This window comes from Ictalurus furcatus, chromosome 14 (assembly GCF_023375685.1).
Source record: "Ictalurus furcatus strain D&B chromosome 14, Billie_1.0, whole genome shotgun sequence".
Lineage (NCBI taxonomy): Eukaryota > Metazoa > Chordata > Actinopteri > Siluriformes > Ictaluridae > Ictalurus > Ictalurus furcatus.
The window spans coordinates 7,222,994-7,247,100 of record NC_071268.1 but is presented as its reverse complement, the minus strand read 5'-3'; the positions used below and the strand labels follow the sequence as shown (position 1 = coordinate 7,247,100).

The 24,107-nt window shown below is 36.0% G+C and overlaps 1 protein-coding gene across 1 annotated transcript; it reads left to right on the top strand.

The window, feature by feature from the left end:
- Positions 1 to 16,003: 16,003 nt before the first annotated feature.
- On the top strand, positions 16,004 to 20,723 carry LOC128618547 (glutathione S-transferase P). The gene is made up of 7 exons (XM_053642194.1): positions 16,004 to 16,144; positions 17,788 to 17,823; positions 18,369 to 18,475; positions 18,647 to 18,734; positions 19,105 to 19,208; positions 20,061 to 20,162; positions 20,346 to 20,723. Coding segments are annotated over exons 1-7 (627 nt in total). The 5' UTR covers positions 16,004 to 16,143; the 3' UTR covers positions 20,535 to 20,723.
- The last annotated feature ends 3,384 nt before the right edge of the window (positions 20,724 to 24,107 follow it).

The window sequence follows — 24,107 nt, the reverse complement described above, 5'->3', positions numbered from 1 at the left end:
AAAAGCAAAAATACCATCCATGTGTTCAAACTGGCAGTGTATTATCTACTCATGAATGTATTTATTTAGGCCTGTTAGTCTCGTCTGAGAAATTCAGCTAACGTTTCCAGTAGACTGACTGTGGCCAAAAAACTGTGGACAAAATTAGCTTTATATGTCTTATAGTTTCTCTGTGATACACTGTGGTTTTATTATGGCCCGAGAAACCTAGAAACATTCCCCAAATTCACTTCTTTTAATCTACATGGACTATAAAGTCATTTCCTTCAGTCATTCAAGTGCAACCAACATACCAAAAGCACAGATAAAGGTCAGCACAATAACTCTCAAAAACATTCTGCTTCTTCATTTATTTCAGTTTTCTGTTTGTCCCTCTATTCCATCCACCAGATCTATCTAATCAGCTAACTAACAGGCCCTTCCTGATTCAACGTGGATGTGTTAGATCAGGAAAAACGATAAAATATACAGAGCAGGAGTAGAACAGGACCAGGAAGCACTGGTATAATCTACAGTATAGCACTGTGTAAGCTGAGGATGATTATGATTGAATTTAATGACAAGCTAAACGCAGATTTGGGCTAAAAGGAAAAAATGAAGAAGGGAAAGAAATGCGATGTACATCAACATGACGTTAAGCTTATTAGGTTTCACAGTAACACTTTACCTAAAGGTTCCCTTAACTGATATTATTTATCACATTAGTTAACATGAACTTTAGCACTAATACACCATCAGGAACATTAACAAAGTAACTATCACTTGTATTAATTGATGTTTTCATGTTCATATCATGAATGAATAAAATAAAAAGGAATGCTGAAACGCAAGCTTTAATATTTTCACCTGGAGTTCAGTAACTTATCAACATTTAGGAACATGTTCCAACTGAAATTATTCCTCATTTATGTGGGCTAATTTTTTAGTCATGGATCAAATAAACATTCAATGCAAATGTATTTTGTTGATATTTAAACAAACAAATGAATAGATATTTTCACTTATTTTGTTATTTGATTAACCTTTTATATGGTTTATTAATGCTGAGCTTCATGGTTTGTTAATGCAAAGTGGTCAAGTAAATAAGAATAGTAAAGGGAACTTCATTATCACAACACAAAAATGTTCAAATAGTGCATGTTCATATAGAACTAATGAAACTCCCTTTCTAGTACAAGTAATACAAATTCTAGTACAAATTCTACAAATAATAAAAACTCTAGACCCCCTGGTATCTCACCATCTACATTCTCTCACTGACATTTCTGTTCTAACTGGTTGTCCTACACCGCCTTCTTCAGCTCAGATATGGAGACTGAGAGGGCCAGGGTGAAATTACTTTGCAAACAACTTTTTCTGCTGTTTTTGTCTCATGACTTGTATTGTTTTATTACAGAGTTACGGTGACCTGTAAGTGCAAAACAAATCAACAAGCCAAAAGCAGAATGGAAAATCAGAAAACACAAGAAAAAATCTGAAAACGTAATAACAAATTTGGAAACACAACAGCAAACCTAATGATAGCAGGAAATAATAATAATAATTTTTAAAAAAACAAACAGCAATGTCTAAAAAGACAACAGTAAAATCTAAAAATGCAGCAAGAAACTTGGAAACACGTCAACATTAACTGAAAACCAAAAGGGGCGGTCCTTATTGAACATCACATGCACAGTGCTGATTGGCTACAGCGTGCATCAGTCTGAGAAACAGCATAAAACAGAGCTGAAAGATGAGGACGAAAGAGGAAAGATAATCCTAAATTAATCTAATAAGGCTGTTATTTCTGCTTTACTTTTTTATTTTAAATAAGGACAGGACATTCATAAGATATTATTTTAGATATGCTGTCAACTTTGCATGACATTAATATGAGTAAACAATGAAAATCCACCTAAAGAAGGCTGGTTTACTCAGAAAAGGATTACTCCTCATCATGATAACAAATCATTTTTGCATTAAATCACGTTTAATCTCAGCTACCTAGACAACAAATTGAAAAAGATGCATTGCTTACCCTCATGAGAGTCATACACCATGTCCAATCAGCAACAGGAATATGATGTCCAATAAGGACCTACACTTTCTGTTTTGAATCAATGTTGATGTGTTTGAATTTGCTATTGGTTTGCTGTTGTGTTTTTGGTTAGCTAGTATGTTTTGCACTTATGCCACCATACAGAATGCAAAAATACATACATTTCAGTTTCGCTATTTTTTGCTATTTTTGCTGTAATTGTAAAATAGATGTACGTTTTAATTTTTGCCATTACAAAACATGTCAGGAGCAAATACACAAAGAGCTGAACTGATCGGATAGTTTAAAAATATAATGTAGCATCAACCTAGAACAAGACAACTGCGTCATCAGACCATATTTAGATGTCATTTACAGGTCTGTGCCGCTGATACACTGGAACGTCTGGTATCACTTTATTTTGCTGTTCTCTCTGGAGATATCCTGTTGACTATTAGTAACCTGGCAGCATTCTCTCAGTAGACTGCTACATGGTATATTGAAGGATTCATATATGCACTGATATTGCAGATAGTGTAGTTCACTTGTGCTAGAGACACTCATTGGTAGTGTATATCTTGATTAGATTTTTTGTACTTCTATTTCAAACAAAAAAAAACATTCTTTGTATTGTCTGTCTGATGTTTTTCCTTGTGTGTTCCTTAATTGCAATGCTTTTCATAATTTTTTTTTAAAGATTTGAAATTAGAAGTCAGATGGGATGTATGAATGTGGCATAAGAATGAGTGTATGATATTAGAACACCTGAAGACTTTGAGTCCAGATCTATGCAGGACGTACAGTATGTCTCTAATGCATAAATGAAAGATGACACAAATTAATCTGCAGAAAACCACATTGCGTGTGTGCTCATCATACCATAAAATGTACATTTAAACTTTATGAATGAACCCATTCAAGTTCACGTTCAACATGCAGTTTAGTATTTTATTTTAGCATAATTCCATAATAACAATTATTTCAAACGTTACGTTACTATTTTGTTATCTTGTGAAAATAATAGCGTACATATTCAATGATAGACCATGCAGGATACTGTATACTGTAGCTGCACAGTTCGTCTTGTTATTGTATTAAATCACAGATTTTCTCAATCTGACCTATCTGAGGCATTTGTTTAAGAAACTGGTGTTACCCTGTATACATATACATACAGTGATGTGAAAACATATTTGCTCCATCCTCATTTCTTCTGTTTTTGTGTATATCTCGTACTAAATTGTTTCAGAAATTAAAAAAAAAAAAAAATCCAAGACAAACAAAGGCAACCCAAGTACACAAAGTACAGTTTTTAAAAGTTATCCAGTACCAACTTGGCCTGTGTGAAAATGTATTTGCCCCTGTAGTTACTTATTCTACAAATCTATGAAACTGTATTCATAATGGGGTTCAGCTGGACTAGATGCAACCAGGCCTGATTACTGAAAACCCTGTTCAATCAAGTGAACACTTAAGTAGAACTTTTTCAACAGCATGAAGTTGTTTAAAAGGTCTTACCCAGTAACACACTATGGCAAAGTTGAAAGAAATTTCAGAAAAGATCAGGAACACGGTGATTGGCTACAATCATCAGTCTGGGAAGGGTTACAAAGCTATTTAAAAGGCTCTGGGACTCCAGAGAACCACAGTGAGAGTCATTATCTCCAAATGGAAAAACTCGGCACAGTAGTGAACCTTCCCAGAAGTGCCAGACCTTCCAAAATTCCTCCAAGAGCACAGCAACGACTCATCCAGCAAGTCACAAAAGAGCCAAGGACAACATCAAAGGATCTACAGGACTCTCTTGCATCAATAAAGGTCATTGTTCATAGCTCCACTATCAGAAAGACACTGGGCAAACATGGCGTCCATGGAAGAGAGGCGAGGTGAAAACCACTGCTAACCCAGAAGAACATTAACTCTCATCTGAATTTTGCCAAAACACCTTGATGATCCTCAAACCTGTTGGGAGAATGTTCTGTGGACTGATGAGTCGAAAGTAGAACTGTTTGGAAGACAGGGGTCCCGTTACATCTGGTGTAAACCAAACACAGAATTCCACAAAAGGAATGTCTGATCTTCAGTCCATAAAATGAAACTTAAGTGCAACTGGATTATGCAAAAACATAATGATCCAAAGCATAGGAGTAAATCCTAGTCCTAGAATTAAGTGAAAGTCTGATCTCCAGTTTTCAGAAGCGTTTGGCTGCAGTTATTGCTGATAAAATGGCACAAGCAGATTTTAAGTTTAAGGGGGCAATTAGTTTTTCACATTGGTGATAGGTTTTGGATATTTCTTTTTGCTTCAATAAAAAAAGAAAGAAAGGAAAATGTATTATGTATTTACTCAGGTTGCCTTTGTTTTATGTTGCATTTCATTTGAAGATCTAAAGCTATTTAATATGAGATATACACAAAAACAGAAGAAATCAGGAAATATTTTTTCACAGCACTGTATATATAACTCCAAGCAATTTGGTAGCCTTTCTGTGTTTTTTATCTCATGAGGTGTTCACCCAGTTTTCTCTTCTCTGTATAGGTTGTTAGATATTTAATCTATGCATTTGATGTAATTATACGAATGAAAATATTTAACTTAAGATTTCTTGAGAAATACTATAAAACATTATACAACTATGCTTGTATTATGAAAAAACCTGTGACTGTATTGAATTACAAGTTTGTAATCTGTTTTTTGTTTGTTTGTTTGTTTGTTTGTTTGTTTTACATAAAATGACTTTATGAAAAGAACTGTTTCCAGAGCTGTGTGTTTGAAAAAGTAGTGACAGTTGCTTTGTTCATGGCTCAAATATGTATTTTTAAAATGACATTTAGAAAATATTTCCTTTAAAGGCTTTAGAGCCTTACAGTGGTGTTTCTTTTTTGACAAGGGTTTCCTTAACTATCCGAAGAACCCCTGAAATAACTTTTTCTTAGAATTTTATTAATTAACAACACGTTTGTGTAGTATTGTGTTAAACATGGGTTAAAGTATGGGAGAAGGAACTACACAACTGGCAAATACTGTATATCATGTTCAATCATCATACACTCACATTCTGGACTGTAATCCTGAGCCCCTGGTTAGGAACCTTAGCAGACCATAACACACACACCCCTTCCTTTATCCTTCCTACCCTGTTACAATCCACTACAATGACCAATCCACCCCACAAACCAAAACAGGCTAAATAAAATGCATACATTACTACATTACACAGCCATTAGTAATTTCTGAGTAGTCTCAGTCATACAAGGCAGTCTTACCATACGTGACTGACATCTTTTTTGCTTTTTGTTTCTTTCTAGCTCGTGAACTCATCCAACAAATTGTCCAGCTCTTTAACAAGCTCCAGCTCAAAGGCCAGCAGTGACCGCATGTTGAGTCTTCTCTGGCCCATATTATTATTTTTTTTAATCCTACTCAATAGGAAATATTCATTTGGGGCTTGGTTTCTCTTTTCTTGGTTTCTCTTTTCACGTTTTCTTTTCAGTCATAATTCATTTTTACCATAGTAATGAGAAATATCCTTTCTGACCTAATATATTTATCATTGTAGCTAGTCTCTGGTATGATGAGCTGTCTTTAGCTAAACAATTTTGTGTAAATGATTGTGATTGGCTGCAACAGAGGATCTGCTAAAGAAGTTGTCCTCATTCAAGTTGAGAAAACTGGAGTAGCTGAACGAAAGCTGTTTTTTACATTTACATTTATTCAATTAGCAGACACAGTTATACAAAGTGACTTACAAATGAGGAAATGCAAGCAAATCAGTATATCAAGTGGAGAACAATACAATTAATGCTAAACATGCAAGATTTATAATTGAGTTCTAGAGAAGTAAAGTGTGCAGAGTAGTGGTGTAAGAGCCAGTTTTTTTGTTTTGTTTTGTTTTTTAATAATGTGGGGTTGGCGTTTTAAGGGTTAGTTAACTGCTCATGGAAGAGGTGGGTCTTTAGCTGTTTTTTTAAAGATAGTGACAGATTCGTCAAATGTAGATTAGGTCTACATCTACATTTTGGATTTATATTTAATCATTAGGCTGACATAATAGGATACAAGCGAACTAGGGTCTAACACTGTATGTTACTCATTCTTGTTTCTTATCTTCTGGAAAAATCTGACTTAGCAGCAGACAGCTGCAGGCTCTAACATGCTCCTATACCCTTGAGGAATGTGGTTTTTATGCTTAACTATTATGGATTAAACGTCATGGCCCATATGCCTCTGCTCTACCTTTATGTGAGAAATAATCCCCTCTGGAGTTGAACAATGCATGCCTCGTCTTAAGGCTGTAATCAGGGCTTAAAATCCAAAAAGGTCCAGGTCAAAGGAAATGGTTAGGGAAATGACACCCTCCTATAATTCACAGACAAAGAACTAGAGGTTATTTACTAAATGGACTACACAAAGGACCAGCATTATTTGCAAATGGTGAAATCAAATTTTTAAAACATTATGCCCAATTATACTGAGGTGGAACACTTAGATGTGGAGATGAGCAGTTATTCTTTTAAATTACTGGGAATATACTGTAGGTTATATAAAATAGTTTATAGTGGCTTAAATTTTCCTGTTATGGTTATGTAATGTTTAAGGTTAAATGATGCTTTTATGATTCTATGCACATTTTCAGGTTGGTTCACTGTCATAACAACTTTGAACTTTGATTAAAAATAAACAAACATCTTTTGTAGCTGCTTCATTTATTCTCAAGTATATTCTATGCTACTTATTCGGTGTCCCACAAGAAAAAGATAAAAGCAGTCGCATGGAGACTATATACTGCATTTCCATGTTTTTCCAATAAAGCTTTTTTCCCCCATTATGAATCACCATATGTTTCACTTACATCTGTGATACATCTGTTGGGTTGGGTTGCTATTCCCTCTTTAGGAAAGCACCCCCCCCCCCCTCCATGGTTTATGTTACTATACAGTGATGTATAATGTACCTAATAGTCATACTTGAGTAAAACTAAAAACAAGTTATTGAGAAATGACTCCAGTAATAGATTTAAAGGTTTAGAATCAGATTTAAAAGCTTTAGACTATCAAATACAGGGGCATGTAGGATGGGGGGGTGCTATGGGCACTCCAGTCCCTGCCCTTTCTCTAAATAACTTAAAAGTGCCCATCTTAACATTAATTAATAAACAATTATATTAGCTAGCAAATTAATCACAAGAAAGTAGGACAGCTTTCCTATTTATTTGTCCAAATCACATTTGCAGTCAGCGATGCGTGTCGCATCACCAGGCAAACAGGTATGCTGAAACCACTAGCTCTTCTCTAATCTTTTCATAATATTAGTAGCATTTTATATGCTTATCATCGGTAGTGTTGGTAAGTACTAGCTACTCAAGTTCGTTACAGTTCCAGACATGCAAGTAACCTTGTTATATTATCCATCCATCCATCCATCCATCCTCTATACTGCTTAATCCTTTTCAGGGTCACGGGGAACCTGGAGCCAATCCCAGGAAGCATCGGGCACGAGGCAGGGTACACCCTGGACAGGGTGCCAATCCATCGTAGGGCACACAAACACACACATTCACACACCCCTTCATACACTACAGACACTTTAGACATGCCAATCAGCCTACCATGCATGTCTTTGGACTGGGGGAGGAAACCGGAGTACCTGGAGGAAACCCCCGCAGCACGGGGAGAACATGCAAACTCCGTCCACACAGGGACATGGTGGGACTTGTTATATTATATGTATGTTATATAGTCAGTAAAGGCACGATGCCAAACAGACAGAGATGGCAGAAAATTAAAGAAAAACTGAAAAAGGAGGCAGCGAAAGGGACAGCTTCCTTATCAACATCGATGAAAAAAGGTGAGACAGATAGTTGCAAAAAAGGCATCATATGTTTACAAAGAGTGTTACCGGTGTTACACTGTGTTCTGTTCAGCCATACAGCAATTACCCTTGCCGCAACAGCAACGCCCCCACTGTCGTTTTGCTTTTTCATATAAATAAAAACCATTTTGTTCAGTTGGAGAGCAGATGCTATAAACTGAAAGAGTCTGCTCCATTCAGCATGAGCTGCAGTCGCATCATAGAATTATAATGAACCCACTTTTCAAGATAGCCAATATACTATATACAGTGGAGGAAATACAGTGCGGGAAATCAGTATTGAACGCGTCAACATTTTTTTTCAGTGAACTTTAATGTTTGGACTTCTTTATATGTGTGGATTTCTTGAGTTAATACTGAAGTCTGGTGAAAATTTCATGTGAATATCTTCATTGGTAATATATTTACTAAAAAAAATGTTGACTCGTTCAGTACTTATTCCCCCCACTGTACATAGAGGAGCTTGCCCCTTGTTAAATAATGTGGCAAATTTAGTCCTATAGCTGTGATACGAAAAAATTGTGATGTAAGATCATTAAAATCTCAATTTATCTTTTTAAAACGAAATTTAGAAGGCAAAAATGACAAGATTTGAGGCTAAAAAGCCAGTTCAGCAAGCACTGCCGCAGTTTTATGGAAATCAAAGTGTTGCTGACAAATGTAAATTTAATTGTGAAATTAACAGTGCTACTGACTTTTACAGTACGTGACATACAGTGGGTGTACACTACATTTGTGGATGGTAATACTGTGGGGTTTTTTTAATTTATTTCATAATGTTAAAATTTTCTTTTAAAGATTCTTTGGATTCATCTCTCCAGTACAAGTTGCCATATTGTTGTAATTATTTCTATAAATGTAAAAAATAAAATACCATTAGGTTATATCATTAGTGTCATTGTCATATTCATTATTTTGGCCACACACACAATGTCTACTGGGGTGATAAGTATATGTGGTTAAATTAAAGTTAGTAAAGTAGTTAAAGTAGTAAAGTAGTAAAATAGCTCTTTAGTGACATAGCCCTTTTTTTTTTTTTTTTTTTTTTTTCTTTTTTTTTTTTTTTTACATTTGAACCCCTGCCTCGAGGAACTCTCTGGACGTTCCTGATCAAATGTGTTGTTTTAGATGTAGTCTTTTTTATTTTTATGCGCAAACGTTAATCAAACAGCCTTCTGGACAATATAAAAAGTAGAGATGTGTCATTCGCGAAAGGAATCAAATCTTTGAGTCAACTCTTTTAAGTGAATGTTGTGAGTCAAATTGTAGTTGACTCCCAACATTCTCTCTACATTACAAAATGCACCAAATGCAGAGAGGAGAGCTATTTTACCAGCTAGAGACATCACTGGCAAAATATCTACACCTCGTGATTTAAATCTTGCACTTATTTACCTCTTATTTTTTAAACATTGCAGTAGAAAAAGTTGCTGAATGTAAAGTCCAAGCAACGTCTTTACAAAGACCTGAACCTACAAAAATTGCATTTCTACGTCTTGAGAAAAGATTCTCATACAAATCTTGAAACCACTGAGCCTTGGTTGCATGCATACGTTTGGGTAGCAACAGAATCTGGTCCCTCATGCTTAGAGGTGATACTCAGCAGGGAAAAAGATACTGAATAACAAGCTCCATAGAGAGAAGAACAAGTGAAAAACACCCTATAGCATGCATTAAAAATATACATGAGATTTTAACATGAGTGGAAGATTTACAACTCTGGAAATTTATTTTTTTTTAATGTATAGCATAGAAACCCGTGTGTGTGTGTGTGTGTGTGTGTGTGTGTGTGTGTGTGTGCTGAAAAATCCATGTTTTGTAGTATGACATGGGATGATATGTTGCACTGTGGTAACTAAAAATTGCCTATTGTTTTGTACAACAATGGTTAATCTTTTATTTACTCATATAAGTAAGGAATACAACATGATGGATTGTCCTGTTATAGGAACATAATTAATGACAGTATGGTGTGACGTGCAAAGCATAGTTACTGTTACCAACCTGAGGTTGATTATTTTCCAGTAACAGCACATCCTTAAGCATTTTACTTCTCTTTTTGTAAATAATTACAATTTAAATAGAAATGAACAATTTCTCATTATTAAAGAACAACACATGTACAGTATTTTTAACCATTTATCACTTATATTATAGCAGCTATAAACAGTTGTTCCCTCATCAGCCTCTCTTTTTTATCTGTGTTAAAGTTAATAAGACAATAAAATGACCAAAAAAAATCACAAAGTCTTCTGTCCTGATGACCTTCATGTGGCAGAAAACATTAAGGAACAGCTCTACTTCTGACTGTTACAGTAATGAGACATTTATTATTTTGGAAGAAGAGTCTCCTTATGATGTATTCACTCACTGTTTACATAAAATTAGATAAATATTTTAGGAAAGAATGTCAGTTACAAGTTGGATTGCATAATAGTTGTGAAAGGCATATGTCCTCAGAAATTACCACACACCTCAAAGCTTGCTAAATCAGTCTCAAGAGGATCTATTTAAAGGAACAAGCCTCCAAATGGAAAGTTATGAAAAGACTTACACTGACAAATCATTTGCAAAAATAAATCTGAGCAAAAATAAAGGTAATCCCATAAATACGTGTAAAGCATTCTCATTTACAGCTCATTTTAATTTGTAGATACACTATATGGGCAAAAGTGTGTGGAAACTTGATCATCACGCCCATATGTGGGCCTTCTCCAAATGACTGCCGCACAGTTGACTGGAATGTCCGTGTATGCTTTAGCATTTCAATTTCTCTTCACTGGACCTAAAAGGCCCAAACCTGTACCAGCATGACAATGTCCCTGTGCACAAAGCAAGCTCCATGAAGACATGGTTTGCCAAAGTTGGAGTGGGATGAACTGGAACATTGACTGTACCCCAGGTCTCCTCACCCAACATCAGCGCCTGACCTCAATAATGCTCTTGTAGCTGAATGATCACAAATCCCCACAGCCATGCTCCAAACTCTAGTGGAAAGCTTTCCCCGAAGAGTCAAGGCTGTTATTGTAGCAAATGAGGAGTCAAATCCATAGCAATTACTATGTTTTGGAATAGGATGTTAACGGCAGATCTGCTGTTCTGCTAACAGCAGGTGGAATAAGATGCTATCAGCAGTTCTTGTCATGTAAGTTGCAAGGTGAGGTCTCCATGGATCTGACTTATTTGTCCAGCATATCCCATAGATGCTCGATCGGATTGAGGTCTGGGGAATCCTGAACAATTTCTGCAGTGTGGCATTGTGCATTATCCTACTGAAAGAGGCCACTGCCATTAGGGAATACCATTGCCATGAAGGGGTATACGTGGTCTGGAACAATATTTAGGTAGGTGGTACATGTCAAAGTAACAGCCACATGAATTCCAGGACCCAAGGTTTCCCAGCGCATCACACTGCCTCTGCCGACTTGCCTTCTTCCCATAGTTCATCCTGGTTCCATCTCTTCCCCAGGTAAGTGACAAAGACACACCCGGCAGTCCACGTGATATAAAAAAAATGTGATTCATCAGACCAAGCCACCTTCTTCCATTGCTCCATGGTCCAGTTCTGATGCTCACGTGCCCATTGTAGGTGCTTTCAGTGTGGACCGGGGTCAGCATGGGCATTCTGACCGGTCTGCAGCTATGACTGACAGCTGTGATGCACTGTGTGTTCTGATAACTTTCTATCAGAGCCAGCATTCACTTTTTCAGCAATTTGTGCTACAGTAGCTCTTCTGTGGGATCAGACCAGATGGACTAGCCTTCAATCCCCACGCGCATCCATGAGCATTGGGTGCTCATGACCCTGTCACCGGTTCACCAGTCGTCCTTCCTTGGACCACTTTTGGTAGGTACTAATCACTGCATACCGGGTACACCTTACAAGACCTGCTGTTTTGGACCTCAACTTCAAGAACTGACTGTTCACTTGCTGCCTAATATCTCCCACCCCTGCATATGTGCCACTGTAATGAGATAATCTGTAATGAGAATATACAGTTGCAATAAAAATTCAACCCCAAATCAGGTTTATTTAAAAGTTTCCAGACTTTCAGCTGTTTGCAATGAACAAATCATACAAAAGCAATTGAAATAGTTCAACACAACGAAGGCTTCAAGTGGTTTCCCCAAATTCAACTGAAAATGCAACTTATAATGATTTCTCCAGTCTCAAAATTATTCAACCCCTTCATGACAATTATCTTTGGTACTTAGTAGAGCACCTTTTTGCTGTTATGACCTGCTGCAAACGAGATGCATAACTTCTGGCAGCGTTCCTGAGGAATCTTATCCCATTCCTCATGAGCAATGGCCTCCAGTTCAGTAATATTCTTGGGTTTGCGTGCTGCAACCGCCTTCTTCAAATCCCACCAGAGATTTTCTATGGGGTCCAAATCAGGTGAATGTGATGGCCCTGTAGACTCTTCCAAGACTTCTTCTTCAACCAAGCCTTGGTGGAATTTGAGGTATGCTTGGGATCATTGTCCTGTTGGAATGTTCAGTGAAACCCAAGCTTCAGCTTCCTCACAGACGGCATGACATTTTTTCTCCTAGGATTTCATGATACTTCAATGAATCCATCTTGCCATCCACACGCTGCAGGCACGTGTGCAACTAATGAGATCCTTGATTAGTTGCAGATGTGCTTGAGACAACACCTGTTCTGCATATTTGTGCTATTGTGAGGGATTATATTCAGGGGGTTGAATAATTTTGAAACTGGAGAAGTCATTATATGTTTCATTTTCAGTTGAATTTGGGGAAAACACTTGAAGCATTCAACTTGAAACTATTTCACTTGCTTTTGTTTGATTTGTTCATTGCAAACAGCTGAAAGTCTGTACATTTTGTCAATAAACCTGATATTTTGATTGCATATATATATATATATAGAGAGAGAGAGAGAGAGAGAGAGAGAGAGAGAGAGAGAGAGAGAGAGAAAGCGAGAGAGAGAGGCATGATGATACAAAAAAGTATGTATTTTTAGGATATCCATTATAAAAACTTATTTAAGAAATATTTTTTAAATCATTTCTTATTTCTATTTATAAGACCTTGTGGTAATAATAGTGTTTTATGAAGTTTGTAATGTTTTTATCTTGCATTTAAGTGACCTATATTTTTATTATATAAAAGGATGAGGAGGAGGCACGCGCCCACACACACACACACACACACACACACACACACACACACACAATTGTTTGACTGTTTAATCAATACAAATAGACATGCTGGTTTATTCAAATCAGTTGCCAGACAGATTTGTTAATGCACTAGTGTGCCTTTCACAAGACTGCCAGATAGCAAAAGATAGCCTACATTTAGCCCAAGGACAGCCTAGAAACAATAGAAACAGCCAGAAGATATTGCTATTCGCTACTGTGATTCATTTCATTGATGCAATTCTGAGCCATTTACTATTGAGCTGAACTTTGGAAATTTTGTTCTAGATATAGAGTCACCTATATCTAGAATGGCATTTAAAATATTGTGCAGTCTACAGGCTCATCCTGTACAGTAACCAAACATTTGCAGGATCAAGCTATCACTGTCTTAAAATATCACACTGTTTAAAAAAGAAAAACCCAACTCAATATGTGTAGTATCCTGGCTAATACCATATTTAATATAAAACTTAAAATCATTAGTGAATTGTTTTTAGTGCATGTCCCCAGTCATACTATTATTAATTGGTATCATTAACTTGAAAGACCAAATTGCAGTTTTTTTTGTTTTTTTTTTAATGCAGTGGTTTTGGTGAACTGTCACCATGAACTTGCATCTTTTTGCCACGCCTTTTGGCCTCGCATGCAACTCGTTGTTTGACGTCCATACTTCCCACAGAATCTGGCACGTGTTTATCTACGACAAGGCGTGTCTCTCTATGAGCAAGGTTTTCAAATGAACTCACAAAGAGCAATGACAGTGTAGGAAACCTTCTGTCAGCAAATAATTCGTAATATATTTAAGAATTAAAATTTACAATCATGCATCTTGCGCTCATGCATTACAGATTACTGAGATACTGCTATAAATAACAGTTTATGTATGATTTTTTTTGGGAGAAATGTATGGCAGAGTAAACTATCTACAATCTACAATCTAAAAAGTCTACAGACTCCTATTAAAATAGCAGGTTTTTGAGGAGTAAAAGAATGACACTAAGATAAATCATGTTAGATCTTCTCTCACCTTTAATGTGCAATTGAAAAGTATACAAATAAAGTGAAAACCAATCTGAAACTTAAAAGGGGGGAAAAAAGAAAAATAAAACACTTATAATATCCTAGTTGAACAAGTGTGCACACCCCTAAACTAGTACTTTTATTTGAAGCACCTTTTGATTTTATTACACCACCCAGTCTTTTTGAGTAAGAGTCTATAAGCATGGCACATCTTGGCTTGGCAATATTTTCCAACTTTTTCTTGCAAAAACATTCCATCCAATTGGGAGGGCATTGCCTGTGCACAGCCCACTTCAGGTCACCCCACAGATTTGTAGTTGGATTCAGGTCTGGACTCTGCATAGGCCACTGATAATCTTTTGGTTAAGCAGTTCCTTTGTTGATTTGGATGTATGCTTTGGCTCATTGTTGTACTGAAACATGCAATTCCTTTTCATCTTCAGCTTACTAGCAGACACTTGAAGGTTTTGCACTAAAATCAACTGATATTGGTAGCTATTAATAATTTTCTCCACCTTGATAAAAGCCCAGTACTGGCTGAAGAACAGCAGTCCTAAAGCATGATGCTGCCACCACCATGCTTCACCATGGCTATGGTGTTATTTTGTTGATGTGCATTTATTTTACAACAAAACATTCCTTTTGGAAATTTGGAATTATTAAACCTTTTGTAATTCGTCTCATCAGACTATAACACATTTTGCCACATGGTTTGGAGTGATTTAGTTGAGCTTAGGTGTTTGTTTTTGTTTTTTGTGAGAAATGACTTAAGGGTTGTGTAGAGTTTTTATATCCACTGCACACAGACCATTAATTGGTGCTGAGTCAGGATTGTTCAGTGCTATGTGGTTACTGCTTCTAATTTGCATAAAGATTAATCCAGCTCATATTTTTTTTTCACCTTTGCTGCAAGTCATGTTTTTGCCACGCCCCATTCAAAATGAAAGATGGTGATTTTACATGAGGTGTGTACGTGTCACTTGTGAGACTGCTTCTGACAGGTGAGAGAGTTACATAATCTCAACGGTATATAAAATGTTATACAAAACTTCTCATGCTTATAAATAATTTCCTCTGACTCACTCAGTGTTTGAAAAAAGAATCAATTTGTTCACTCAAAAAAGTTTACTAAAAACTTGATCACTAACAAATCCTGTTTGTTTCTTCCCATCCTGCTGAATGAAACAATAGAAACCCACATAGAATTTGTTATGGTATTAATGGCTATAATGGGGATTTGTATTGGTTTTAATGGAAACTGTAATGGTCCCTTTGGGTTTCTACTGGTAATTTGTTGCCTTCTATTGGTTGCATGTTATGTCTAGTGGATACCATTAAAGACCAATATCGGTAAAGGTGTGTTAAGAGATAATCTGTCCTTTAGACACTGGAAGTCAGATTAGCATGACTCAGCAACAAATATATTTACATTTTACTACAATATAACTGATTATAAAACTTTCACAAAAGTACTGATGGCTGCTGTGAGCAACTTTACTGGTTCATTATTTCTGTTGAATGATCCTGTTTAAGTGAACTGAATTACTTGATTCGTGATTCGTTACAGTTGTGCAGGCTATAATTTCGACCTATACTATAACCAAACATTCAGTAACCAAAGAAATAAATAAGCAAGAATGTTTAGGTGACAACACTGTGAAAACGCACGCTTACAAACAAAGAAAAAAAAGCAAAACATTTGATTGATTCATGCTTAACATTCGATTCCTTTGAATCGATTCGTCCATGAATCTTCAAGTTCAGTGGAATCCAGGCTAAAACTCAGCTTCTGCACCTTTTAAGTGCAATAAATAGTTTAGTCTCGACACAGTGGTGTCGAAATAGGGTAAATCTGTACAATCTGGTCGCACTGGCCACTTCCTAAAGGAAACCGGTTCTTCGAGTCATTTATACACAAAACATCCGGGAAGAAAGCCAGATTAGCATGACTCATCAAAAAAATTCTAAGCGTGTATAAAAGGGGAAAAGCTCTGTGGTCTCTGTGCAGATCACTTTTACACACACGGGCTCAGTCACTGCAATAAACCAGCACTTAATCAACAAATAGTAAGTAGATCAATGCATTTATCTCTTCATTATTGTGTTATCTTGTTTAGCGCGAGCTATTGCAAGACCTAGTTTATATCCAGGTTTGTATATCAGTTTATTCATTCACTCTGAAAGTCTTGAGTGCAAAGTTTGTGAACGAATGTAAATATGCAGTCAAAATCACGATATGTAAATATATTTATTTTTGCATGATATACGAATTGCACGGTTGTGTGTTTTAGTTGAGTGAAGTGTGCAGAACTGGAGGACAACACCACACGAACACCCAACAAAATACTAGTGCAACTTTTGTTATAGAGAAAATTTAAATAAATATCTGAATATATACGTGCAATATTTCTTTGTTCAAGATTTGCAAAAAATAAGTAAAAACAAATGGTAAACAACTTTTTTTTTAAGAATGACAAAGATTTTAAAATAATAATAATAAAAGAACCAATCAGCTACCAGTTGCTATGTAGTTTTCTTTCGTCTGTGACTCCATTGGTTGATTTTGTTTTGTGATTTGGTCTAAATTTTTTCCAAATTTTGGAACTACAGTTATCAAACTGCATTATGCATCCACTTAATGATGGTATACAGTCCATTGTTGGTCTCCTGAGACCTTGTGACTGTGGTGATGATTATCTAGTTCCTGTATTCATCCATTCCTTAGAGATGCCATGCACCAATGCGTCCGTCTCAAGTGTCCATTGTTTGGGGTTTTTTGTTATCTAGAACCTAGCAACGGTGCAGTTGATAACATGCTTGAGCAATGCAGTACAGCAGATTAGTTTTTCATGTTAACGTTTTGAATGGAAGATTAAATTAAATGCATTTAAATTACAATACTTCATTACACCCAGCGAGGCTTGGCACAGACAGTGATCACATTATCTTCTGTGAATCAAAACTGCTGGACATGGTTTCGTCAACCATGCATGACATTTAATGTAGTGTGTTCATATTTACATGCATTTACTTATAAGCTGCATTGTTGAATGAAAATGAACAGCTTTGAATATCGTCAGGGTGAAAAGTAAGCACAAACGGTTTCTTGGCTTGAAACCATGTTGCACAACACACCAGTTGCATTGAAACACTGTTTCAGTGGAGCTGAGCATTGAGATTAGGATCCTGCAGAACCAGACCAAAAAAGTTGAGGTGGTTTTTAGTCTCAGGCGGACAAATGGAATGAATAAAGGTTGTGATCATTAACACTATCATGGGAGCATAATGACGTCCCTGATCGACGCATCAAAGAATGCATTAATCTTCAGTATATGCTTTTATCCTGGTCAGGGTCAGTGTAGTTTAAATGACTGTTTCTATTTTGTTAAAAATATCATGTGCAGGAGTGGGGTTAAAAAATTTTTAAAAAAAACACATCTAGTTCAAAAAACATCTGTAGACAATGCAGTAAAATCAACAGTTCTGAATTAAGCTAGAATTAAAGCAACCTCGTAAGTGTTAATGGAGCATGACAAGATGAATCAGAACTATGCCACAGCTTCCTGTTTCACTGCACAAAATGCAGAACATGTCCTCAACGTGCATCAGTAGAATTATAATAATCCACAAATATGATGTGATTGAGTTACTGTTTGAAATTGATCCACAAATATTCATTGTATTCTCTCTTTCCCCCCCCCCCTTCACAGTGCCACCCTACACCATCACGTACTTTGCTGTGAGAGGTATGTGACAATCATTTACTTAATCTCTACCACAGTCATATGACTTGCTCTTGACCCCTCGGGTCTTTCTGAACAAAACGTCTCATGGTCTTTCTTGCTGTTAGCAGCCTTTGTGGGGAATCTGAATATCAACGAAACTTTCTCTAAATACTAAGAAATAAAAAAACAGACGCAATAATGACTCAGCAAGACCTATTTGATTTGGCACCGAAGCAAACCGACCAAATAAAAGGGAGCTTTACAGCTCTCTCTGACCAAAGTTTGATTTGCATATGAACCATGCAAGAAAGAGTGTCAGAGTCACTCTTAACACTATTTTATCCTGTTTTATTTTGCATTAATCTGATACAAAAGTAGATCAGACATTTAAATGAATTAAAGAGATTTATTAACAGCAGTTGGTGACTATTATAGTAAATCTCGTAATAAATGAATTCATGTTAGCGTTTACTTAAAGCAGACATAGTACATGCATGCAGAAGAGATTAGAAAATCCTGTTACCATAGTAATGACCTTTTTGACGTTGTGTTATGTGCTGTGCCAGGACGATGTGGTGCTCTGCGGATCATGCTGTCTGACCAGGGTCAGGAGTGGAAGGAAGTTGTGGTGAGCTTTGATGAGTGGACAAAGGGAGACCTGAAGAAAACCTGTGTGAGTGTCTTGTACAGATGCTGTTACAGATGTGCACTTTTATTTTCTTCTCTGCTGTTTATCCTCCAAAGTAGGCTAAATATTATCTGGAATTACAACAGTGAATAAAGTAACTTTTTTTTATTTTTTTTAATAAATATTTTAATGACTTCCTATTTTGATATTTTATAGGTTTTTGGACAGTTGCCTAAGTTCCAGGATGGTGACCTTGTTTTGTTTCAGTCAAATACCTTTTTGAGGTATTTGGGACGCAAACATGGTAATTATTTGTAACATCTGTTCAAAATGTATGTAAATCCAGAACACTTGTATCTGGGGCAATATCACAGTATATTACTTTGTCTTCATCACGGTTTTGGCTCTAGTCCTGCAGTTTATTAATTTATAATACAATTTAAACCTGCTTATAGGAGTGTTTTTCATCATTATTACTCACAAATTATAATGAATAATAAAACACTTGTTTGGGGAAAATATACAATATTAAGTAAAAATAATTTATTTACAATACATTTTAATAAATTTAATCTATTATGTCCAAATGTGTATATAGTGTACATATACACTTCTAGTCAGACAAGTATAACCGTTTATTAGGATTACTGTTGACACTCAGTTTACATGTGCAGGTGCATACGGGAAGAATGACAACGAAGCCGCCCTGATCGACATGTTTAACGATGGAGTTGAAGATCTTCGTAATAAATACGTGAAAATGATCTACCAGGACTATGTAAGTGATTCAGTCGCTTGTCTTTTTAACACCCAAGAAACTACTAAACAAAGCTTTATCTTCAGTCAGTCCCTCCAGGATTTTACGATCACAGAGATGAACGCAAATTCAAGCAAACTCCACAATATTTGGAGGAGCTTGCAATTTTTCAAAATTACTGCAGATTTGGGCCAAGACACATCATGTGACGTTGTCCGAATGCACATTTAGCCAAAGCCCTCTCTGATTCACGTGTGTCGACCATGAGTCCAGCTAAAAGGTCTCATTTACCAACAAACATCACTGTGAAAGACCGCACAAAACAACTTTAAAAGATTTTTTTTTTTTTTTTTTTTTTTTTTTTTTAAAGTTGCAGCAAAATCAAGCATTTTTGACCGCAATAATCTAAAAAAAAAAAAAAAACTCTGAAATCCTATACAGCCTGTTCAGTAAGAAGACAAAGCTCTACACAAGTCTGATTCATCATACTCTCTGCAATTTAATTGATGGTGGCAAATGTATCACAACAATCAGCTCTTTTTCATTTCTGTGACTCTTAACTGTGATTGTTTAAAAATAAATAAATTATTCTCTTGCTGTGTTAAGTGCTTTCTAATTGTAAAGCGACGTTGAGTGTGTAGAAAGGCACTATTTAAAAAAATAAATAAATAAACAAATAAATAAATTATTCTTTCTAGTCCAGACTGTCGATCCAGTTGTCACACAATTACAGGAAGTGAAACACTCCCTAGATTTGCTCTCCATTTGGGGACATTTTATAATATCACCACCAGCCGTCACTGTCTAGGACTACACAAATATCTGGGTAAACCCTGAACGACAATTACACTTATTTTTGTCTGTGTTCCCCAGGACACTGGCAAAGATGCATACATCAAGGACCTGCCGAACCACCTCTGTAAGTTTGAGGCCGTTCTGGCGAAGAACAAAAGTGGTTTCCTCGTCGGTGACTCGGTACGACGTTTCTATAGAACAATTATTATTCCTGCTCATCCACAGTACTTTTTAGTTTTCTCCTTGCTCTACACATAATGTGGAATATTTGGTGTATTTTCACAAAACTAACCACAACGTCTTTGAATCATGTGCATGTGTATGGTTTAGTTCTCACCCTAAGGTTTTTTCCCCCCCCCACAGATCTCCTTTGCAGACTACAGTCTCTTTGAAGTGTTGTTGAACCACCAGGTGCTGAGCCCAAACTGTCTGGACTCCTTCCCCGCCCTGCAAGGCTTTGTGCAGAGGCTGTCCAGCCGTCCCAAAATCAAGGCTTTCCTCGACTCTGATGCCTACAAGAGCCTGCCTATCAATGGCAATGGCAAGCAGTAATACAGCTGAGCATTAATGCTGAATCTAGATAGATCCACTCTCAAACTTTTGTTGTAAAACTAACTGTTTAGCACAGCTTTCCATTTTTCTTGTATGTGGATACATTTTTCTAAGATCTAATGTTTGGTACTCTTGTTCCCTGACATGCATCATTTATTGAAAATAAAAAAAAGATTAGCCAAGACATAAGCAATGTGTATTGTCATTTGTTAGTCAAGGCTGCCTTAACCCATCCTCATCTGGGTGATGCCAGATGATGTAAAGAAGTCCCTTCTGTAACTGTGCTAATACTGCATGCACCAGTAAGAAATGCAGTGACGCATTTGGTTATTTTATTAAATCACTATTACAAAAAATCTTTCAGAATTCAGTTGTTATAATGGCTTGTCCTAACATATTGTAGTTTGTAGCAACTGTAGTTTAATGTGTAGGTTAGACAAGGAATAACAAACATAACTTTAAATGAAATAAAAATGAAATTTTTTTTGGACAAAATCAATAAAATAAATACATTTTGAAAGGCAATGGAACTTTTTAGATGCTGTAGTTGATGGGAATAATAGTGTAATACCTGCAATCAATTTTTTTTTTTTCTTTAAATATTTTGCACAAAAAAATATGTAAAACGAGACACTTGCAATTGCTGTAGTTTGTATAGGAATAATGGACTGTATCATAGTCATTTAGTTTTACATGTGTAACTCCTACAGTTAAAAAGTTATTGAATTTTTATTATTTTTCTTTAGAAAACAACAAAAAAAAATGAAATAAAATGTAACTGAGTTTTTCAAATCTATTTTCTAGTAGTTGGTAGGAATAATAGACATTTGGTGCATTTATAGCGCATTTGGTTTTACATGTACCCCATATACGCAAAAAGTTATTTCATTTGAATTCTTTTTTCTTTTCTTTTTTGCAAAATAAAAAAACATTAAAATAAAACTTTTAAAATCTGATGAACTGTATCAGTGCATTTGGTTTTACATGTGTAACTGCTACAGTCAAAAGGTTATTGAATTTTGATTCATTTTCTTTGACCATTATAATACAGTTTAAAAAATTAAACAAACTGAGTTTTTAAAATCTATTTTCTGTAGTTGAGAGCAATAATGAACTGTATCATAGTACATTTATTTTATATATACGTGGTGCATTAATTTAGAACGGTGATTAAACTGACTGGAACTACCTGTGCATTCAACGGTTTGAACGCACACCTTCCAGCCAATCAGAATCCGGTATTCAGACAGACCATATATATGTTTTTGAATCTTTTCCCTCCTGGTAGAGGTGTGATGCAACTTACTGTGAATCATCTTAATCATCATAATCATATTTTTCAGTGGGGTCTTATAAGCAGAAAAGAGTTCATGTGGAGTTATGCAATATAGAAGAAAAAAATGCATTATTTCAATAATTAAGATATCTATTAAAAGAACTATCATATATATATATTTATAAGACCCTGTTGTTATAATAATAGTTTTATTTTTTATGAAGTGTTTTTAATTAAACATTTACATTTGTATTATATTGAGGAGGCACTCACATACACACACTTGTTTGAATGTTTAATCAATTCAAATCGACAGGGTTGTTTTTTTCAAATCAGAGTACCAGACATGATCTAATCTAGACAAACTTAACCTAGTGTGCCTTTCACAAGACTGCCAGGTTGCAATTACAGCCTACTTTTAGCCCAAGAACTAAAAAATGACAATTATTCAATTCTTCTGAGCAATTTACTATTGGACTGAACTTTGGACATTTTGTTAGCAGTCTACAATTTCATCCTGTACAATAACCAAACATTTGCTGGTCAAGCGGTCACTGTGTATTATCCTGGCTAATACCACATTTAAATAAAAAATTTCAATCATAAATGAACTGTTTTTAGTGCATGTCCCCAGTCATATTGTTATTAATACGCATCATTCACTTGAAATAGAAAATTGTAGTTTTTGTGTGATCTTTTATTTAAATGCAGTGGTTTAGCCAGCATTAGAGTGTTTTCAGATTTTTGACTTTCACCCTGAACTTCAGGCACACCTGAGTGATATTGTTCGAGTGAGCTGCATTGCCTACAACTCACCGTTCGACAAATATACACCCCCACAGTATCTGCCATGTGTTTATCTACAACAGGGTGTGCTTCTCTATAACAAGGTTTACAAATGAACTCACAAAGAGCAATGGCAGTGTAGGAAACCTTCTGCAAGTCAATTCAATTTTCAGTTCAATTCAATGTATTTGTATAACGCTTTTAACAATGGACATTGCCTCATCCAAGCATCTTTATCTACCCTGAGTTGTTTCATGAGCAGTTTTATTAGAAAAAGGTACAACGACAGAGCTCCACACATCTTGGAGGAGCCATGTACACGTGTTAACCTTTCTTTGATACAGTAGTGCATCAAAGTTTGTGAACCCTTTAGAATGTTTAAAATTTCTGCACAAATATGACCTAAAATAACATCAGATTTCCACACAAGTATAAAGATAAAGAGAACCCAATTTATACTTGGTCATTTATTTATTTAGGAAAATAATACGATATTACATATCCGTGAGGGGTAAAAGTATGTGAACGTTTGTTTTCAGTATCTGGTGGACCCACTTGTGCAGCTATAACTGCAACTAAACGTTTCCAGTAACTGTTGATCAGTCCTGCACATCGGTTTGGAGGAATTTTAGCCCGTTCCTCAGTACAGAACAGCTTCAACTCTGGGATGTTGGTGGGTTTCCTCACTTGAACTGGTTACTTCAGGTCCTTCCACAACATTTCTATTGGTTTAAGATCAGGACTTTGATCAGCCATTCTAAAACATTCACTTTATTCTTCTTCTTTAACCATTCTTACTATTAGAATAACTTAGGACGACTTGTGTGCTTAGGGTCGTTGTCTTGCTGCATGACTCACTTTCTCTTAAGATTCAGATCATGGACAGTTATCTTGATATCTTCCTTCAAAATTCACTGGAAAAGGTTCTTATGCTGGAATGCAGTATTTTCCTTTCTCCAAACATAACATCTCATTTAAACCAAAAAAGTTCTATTTTGGTCTCATCTATCTACAAAACATTTTTTCAATAGTCTTCAGAAAAGAGCAGTGGTTTCCCCCTTGCAGTCCTGCCATGCACACCCTTGTTGTTCAGTGTTCTCCTGATGGTGGACTCATTAACATGAGCCAATTTGAGAGAGAACTTTAGTTGCTTAGAAGTTACCCTGGGTTCCTTTTTTGACCTCATGGACTATAACACGTCTTGCTCTTGGAGAGATTTTTGTTGGTCTCCGCTTCTGAGGAGGGTAACAATGGTCTTGAATTTCCTCCTTAAGTACACAATCTGCCTGACTCTGGATTGGTGGAGTCCAAACTCTTTAGAGATGGTTTTAATTGGTGGAGTCCAAACTCTTTAAAGATGGTTTTGTAACCTTTTCCAGCCAGATGAGGATGAACAACTCTTTTTCTGAGCTCCTCAGAAATTCACGCCATGATACACTTCCACAAACATGTTGTGAATATAAGACTCTGATAGATCCATGTTCTTTAAATAAAACAGGGTGCTTACTCAC